General features: G+C 47.7%; 1 protein-coding gene across 1 annotated transcript in view; it reads right to left on the reverse strand.

Moving 5' to 3' along the window:
• The window catches only part of GAD2 (glutamate decarboxylase 2), a 78,608-nt gene extending 72,289 nt beyond the window's left edge, over nt 1–6,319 (reverse strand). The window contains exons 1-4 of the mRNA XM_045871317.2: nt 5,716–6,319; nt 4,944–5,003; nt 4,598–4,747; nt 3,386–3,619 (exon numbers count right to left, since the gene is read on the reverse strand). Of these exons, the coding sequence (XP_045727273.1) occupies nt 3,386–3,619; nt 4,598–4,747; nt 4,944–5,003; nt 5,716–5,791 (520 nt within the window). The 5' untranslated portion in view covers nt 5,792–6,319. The remainder of the gene's footprint in view (nt 1–3,385; nt 3,620–4,597; nt 4,748–4,943; nt 5,004–5,715) is intronic.

Here is a 6,319-nt window from a genome sequence, read left to right on the forward strand (position 1 = left end):
TCTGATGCTGACCCTGTCAGTTTATGCATCCAGGCAAAAGGAGAAAGCCCCTTTGCTGCTGCCGCCTGGGCCATGGTCTGGAACAGCCCTCCCCTCTCTGCCTCATTGACTCCCCATTTCATTAGAGCTCACAGCTGAAATCACAGCCGCCTCTCCCTCCTGATTCCCCTTCATTTCTCTTTCCCTAAGCCATTTCCTTAAAGTGAGGAAATTAATAAAGATTAGCAAATCAATCCATTAATCTACTCTCCCAATTCATATGCATTTTCTGGATGAATCTGGTGTCTATTATCACACACTATTTAACTCTCTGGAAACTTTGGCATGAAAAACCTCTGCAAAAAAAATTGAGAGAAATTCCAAGGCCTGTGTCTGGCCCCAGGATATCAAAAGGCCAATCCACCCTGCCCACTGCCTTTGGAAAACTGGGAAGCAAATTTGAGGCTTCAATGGCTTGACTCGCTTTTCTTTCTTTCTTTCTTTTTTTTTTTTACCTTGGTCGCCCATGGCACCTGAATGTCTCGTGCCTCAAAATTTTCATTCACTGATGGTGATGTGATAAAAATGGAAGGAGATAGTTTGACAGGTTAGAGCAACATGTCCTCTTGATTTCTGCAGAAGTGGGCTGCAGAAATATTCTATTTGCTCCTTTCCCGTGACCCCCCCCCGCAGGCTGCCGGCGAATCCAGGCAAGGCTCTCCGAGAGAAAGGGTGGGAGAGACCTGCCTTGGAGGCCCCCAGCTGTCCCAGCCGGCCTGGGCATCCAGCTGCCGCCGCCGCCCCCACCGGGCCCGGGAATAGGCGGCCACGCGCAGCCGGGCAGACAGCGAGGAGGAAACGTGAGATTAGAGCCGCTCACGCCTCTGGAACGCTCCCCACTGATTAGCAAATGAGCCAGGAAGGATGCCCAGGCTCGGCCAACGACCAGCCCCGGGCGGCCTTGACCCCCTTGTCCACCATCAGTTGGGGAGGGCCCCAAAGTCGGTCCAAACTGCTCTCCGTGTAGCCACAGCACGCACCCAAGGACGGCCTCATTTATGATGCTTCCATTTCTTTGTCTGATGGCTCCGTTAAAAGACTCATTAACCCCTGCACTCCCCAACCACCATCACTACCACCAAGTCCAATGATCCCCGAAAATGTTATTTATTCTAAAATACTATCATTCTCTGCAGTTTTCAGTTTTCTGTTCCAACAGTTCTTACAGACGGAATTTTAACAATACAGGACGACTTCCACTTGCAAGTATTTAACCCCACTGCCCCTCACTCCTCTCTAAGCTTGGAGCCCAAGTGAAAATTAGATTAAGGACTCTCAGTAGAAAGCAGGTGCTAACATATTTTATAAAAGCATCTCCCTAAGAGAACTAAAATGTCTAATGGTCACAGAGGTGGTAACTACTTTACAGACCCTAAATAGTACTAGTCGTCAAATACCAGTTATAGCATAAAAACCTGTAAGCTTGCTAGTCAAAAAGAGGTGACCGGTGTTACTTCTTTGAACTGCTATTTAGGGGTGGAATGGGGAAGACCAGAAGACTACATGTGTTATGAATAATATTGATATTGATGCTTGGAAATCCAACGTAATCCTATTTTCTCCTGAACTTTAAATAAAATGCATTAGAACTACATTTGACCAACAATCTCACAAGCATTATGGCAAAGTCTAAGAATTGAATTGCCCCATCTTCTCCTAACACTAAAGGAAGCATTGATAGACAGAACTATGACTTTCATTGACTTGCAATTCTCATTATCTTAACTCTTTAAATTACATGTCAGACATCACCAGCTTTTAAGGATGAAGATGTAAAACATTTTTATAGGTTCTTTCCAGTTTGGTAGCAATAAAAATAATAGGTAGCAACCTACTATTATTACATTTAAATATTAGGTTAGGGGAATGGATCAAACAAAAATGAATTAAAAACACTATTCAGGTTTGCCCCCACAGATACATCAAAAGCTGGAAGAACATCTTTAATGCCTAGTATATACATCATGTGGATTCTCTGTGAACATGATTGAGAATGATAGCTAATAAGCCTTCAAAATTCATATTCCACAGACCAAGTGTGGTCAAAATCACCAAGTTAAACTCCTTTCCCTATGCACCTAGTTTTACGTCTATAGTCTCACAAAAGTGGATACTAATAATGCAGCAGATCCATTTCCTTAGGCTTCTTCTCTGCATACTTTTCCTCTCTATTGGTATAACGAATGGAAAAACAAAACCAAAAGTAGTAGCTAAAAGTCACACAGCAAACATTCTTAAAATGCTTGTGGTTGATTAGAGCAATATGATAATTCATTAACCAAAGAAATGGCAACATAAAAAATCAAGTTCCTGTGGTAATTAATATTCATGTGACATTTTTAGTTGCTAGCGGATCTTTTTTAAGACTACAAATCAATTTAGATCCACAAGGTCTTCTATCCCTCATGAAATTCATTCATACCTATTTTTATTGCTTTAATGAAGTATAGTGGATCATGCATCAGCATGATTAGAGACAATGCAGGAAAAGAAGCGGTAATCATGACCTGGGGAGATAAATAGCTGATTTTGTGTAGATAAAATGAAAGCTTACAATGTGCCCAAATAAATGTTACTAATAAATAAATACTATAAATAAATAAATAAACAGCGTATGAAGACAACTGTGAAAAAAAGCAATAGATACAAAATACATTTTAAAATAAGGATATTTCATTCCCCTCCCCCACCCATTTTCTTTATTTTATATTCAGAATGGCTATGAAGCACACACATCCTTGTATATAACACCGCTGAATTGTTAAGCTAGTTTGTATTGTGTTTTCTTTTGTGGACATTTCTTTAAAAAAAGAGAAAACCTGGGGCTCGAATCTGAAGTCCTGGCCATTTGAGACAATGCCAAAATATTATCCCCCTGTTGCAATGATTACATAGGATGGTTTATCCAATGTCTGACCATTCCTATGCCAAAGAAATGACTAGCACTACACTAGTATTGGGTTTTTGTTTGGATCATGCCTTTTGAGGTTTCATTTCCATATTCCCTTCCTTTCTCCATTTTGGGTCACTTCTACTGGCCTCTGCTGACAAATGGTTGCTTCTACATCAGTGGTTAATCTCTGTGGCCAAATACGTGCAGTGTAAAATCTGATGATTTATACTTAATGCGTTTATAATGTTTCTGATATCAACTTCAGAAGCATGACCATTAATAGTAAAGGGTGACTTTGCTTCATATCATTCTAATAATGACTTCTTTTAATTGATGAAAATAACTCTGTTAATTTGAAAATACCAGTAACTCCATAAACAGAAAACATTTTTATATAAAAAATAAAAATTGTAAAAGGAAAAAAGAGCTTTATTATTTTTGACTGGACAATACCTGTTTTAATTGCATACTTTAGAGTCGTTTGGCAATGCATCAAAATTTCCTCCAAATTTTGTGGTTGGTCTGCCAATTCCCAGTTATACTCTTGAAGGAGCTCATTAGGGTAATGGAAATCAATCACTTTGGTTGATCTATCGAAACTTTTCACCACATACTGAAGCAAAATGTCCATAACATCTTGCAGAAATGCCAAAGTGGGCCTTTCTCCATCACACGCTGGCAGCAGGTCTAAAGAATGGAATCAAAATGCCACATTTTAATTTTACTGTGGAAATATCCAGGCAAGATCTTGATTTGGCAATTTTTCTTTGGACTGAGAGATTTTGTGCTTAAAAAAAAAATCTGGAAACGCAGAGCATTTTCTTTAAATGGGAGGTATTTTTCAAAGACAAAGGAAAAAGAGAAATTGAGATTTCTTCCCCACCCCAAGTTAATTCTTTGCATTTCAATCCATAAGGTATTGTTTGCTTCCTTTTTTAAAAGGAGTGTGCCTCCATTCATCTGTTTCACCGGGGTCCGTCCTAAATGTTACATCTCAGTAAATCATCTTAAATGATTATGGAAATACGTCACATCGGAATGTTTGAGGAATGCCTTTGGGCAAATCAGGCAAAGTGGAGCATGCAATGTTAGGATCCCTGACCCATTAAGATGGCTCGCTGTTTCCTAAGTCAGTGTGTGTGTGTGTGTGTGTGTGTGTGTGTGGGTGCGCGCGCGCGCGCGCGTTTAGGTGATTGGGTGTGTAAACACAAGGGAGTAAAAACGCCCGCAGGTCTCACGTGAATAGAATAGTTCCCCTGTGAAACCGCAGCTATGAATTACTCTTGCGATCTAAAGACCTAGAAAGTCTCATCAACCAAGTCCCACCCGTTTCAGCGGCCACCAAGAAGCCGACCTCGAGGTCCAGCGCGCGCGGGGACCTCCGCCAACCGCAGACCCGCGGGCGGCACTGGGGCAAGAGAGCCGCGGCCCGAGAATCCCCTTGGAACGCCCGCGCCCAGCGCTGCGCAGAGGCCGGGTTGGGGCTCAGACGGAAGGGACAGGCCCAGTGTTTCTCGCTTTCAGCTGAAGATTCACGTAAGGTCCGCCTCCGCCCTGCTTCTCCACGACTCGGGTCAGGCCCCTGTCATCGAGTCCCTTCTGGTTGCGGTGGGTGGGACAGTGCGAGGGACAGTGGCTCCCGGGGACCCCACGGGGCGCCTTTACCTGTTGCATGTAGAAACGCATAGTTGACATCCGCTTTGGGGCAGCTGCAAGGCTTCTGATTACAAGCGCAGGCAGCCTTCCGGGAGGTGGCCCGCGGGGGCTCGCTCCCGCCACTCTCCGCCGGCTTCTCGGCGTCTCCGTAGAGCAGGGCTAGGCAAGCACATCGAGAGCGCTGGTCAGCCGCCCGCCGGTCCCAGCTCCCTCGCGCCTGCCCATCCCCGGCCAAGCAACCTCAACTCCGCTGTTGGGGATGAGGAGGTGAGAAGGCCACACTGCCCCCGCGGGACACAGAGGCGACTGACTGGCCGTTTTCGACTCCCTCCCCCGGCACGGGCTGGGCACTCACCGCACAGCTTGTTTCCGATGCCTCCCGTGAACTTCTGGGCCACCTGACACCAGGCTCTCGCTGCAAGGAAAGACAGGTAGGCGTACAGCGAGGCAGAAAGAGGAAGCAGACAACGTGTGAAGTTTCCTTCTACGGGAACAAATGCACTAAACCCGGGGTTCAGAAAGAGGCCGTCCTGGGCTCCGCACAAAGGACAGGTGCAGGAGGGTCACGGGAGCCAGGCGGCCCGGCCCAGCCCAGCCCGACCTTACGTTCCCTGATTTCTTTCCAAGAGCTCAGAGACTCCAGCCCTTTGCCCTTGCCTTCCAGGTGCCAGTAGGTTCAGGCAAACTCCCCTTCCTGCCTTGCTCCAGTGAGTTTTCCTAGATACCGAAGCTGTCCATTTTCCTCGCAGCCTCTCCTTCCAGACCAAGAATTCTATCTCTTCCATTTTTTCCCTTTCCCCACAGCCACTCTATCCCTCTACAGGGTCCAGACACCAAGATGGTGGCAGTGCTCCAGGCCCACGGAATTCGGTGTCGAGGAGACGCCTCTGCGTTTGGGGGCTCTCCCAGACTTCATTGAAAAGGGTCTGAGATTCTTTGGGTGTCTTTCCAAGGGATAAGGGCCTGTGAGGTTTTGGTCTCTTGGGCCATCAGGGACCTACAGCGAGAGCAGGGCCAAGTGTCCGAAGTTTCCTGTTGCAGGTGGAAAAACCTCCTTCGTCTTCCTTAGCACTGCAAACCCCATTCCACCCGCAAAGCTCGCCTGCTGCAGGCCCCTGTTCCCCTACCTGTGCCGGGGTTCTCGGGATCCCCGGAGCCATCTTCAGACCCGAAGGACCAAAAGCCGGAGCCTGGAGATGCCATCAGCGCTGTGAGACTGGAGCGGGTCGCCTCCAAGTGCGAACTGTCGGCGAGCTGCCCTCTGCTCGGCGCTGCGCGCGCCTGCGTGCGTGTGTGAGTGTGGCGGGAGGAGGGCACGGCGCGGGGACCGCGCGGCCGTGCGGCAGAGGGTGGGTGTCACACAGCGACAGGGAACGTGCGTGTCTGCGTGTGAATGCGTGTGTGTGTTGGGGTTAGGGCTTAGAGACGTGGCAACTCTCTCGGAAGGCTGAGGTTAAATAGGGAAGGAGACCGAAGGGTCCGCGGAGCAGGGGTATGGGAAAGCGCCGAGCACCCGAACTGCTTTTGAAGGAGGAGTCCAATCCGGATGGATGAGGGGGCGACGGAGAGAAAAAATGGGAGAGGGAGGGTGCGAGGCAGACAGCGCTCACGAGCTGGAGTCAGAGCGTGTGGGTGGGAGGCGTGCAGGGGAGCCCCCGGGGAGCGCTAGCCGCTAGCCCGCAAACAGCCCCCGCGGGCTCGGGTGCGCTGTCCCGAGTGCTAACGCTGCTG

The sequence above is a fragment of the Mirounga angustirostris genome, unplaced genomic scaffold (genome assembly GCF_029215605.1).
Source record: "Mirounga angustirostris isolate CCGP_5_RB_7025 unplaced genomic scaffold, mMirAng1.0.hap1 SCAF_5, whole genome shotgun sequence".
NCBI lineage: Eukaryota > Metazoa > Chordata > Mammalia > Carnivora > Phocidae > Mirounga > Mirounga angustirostris.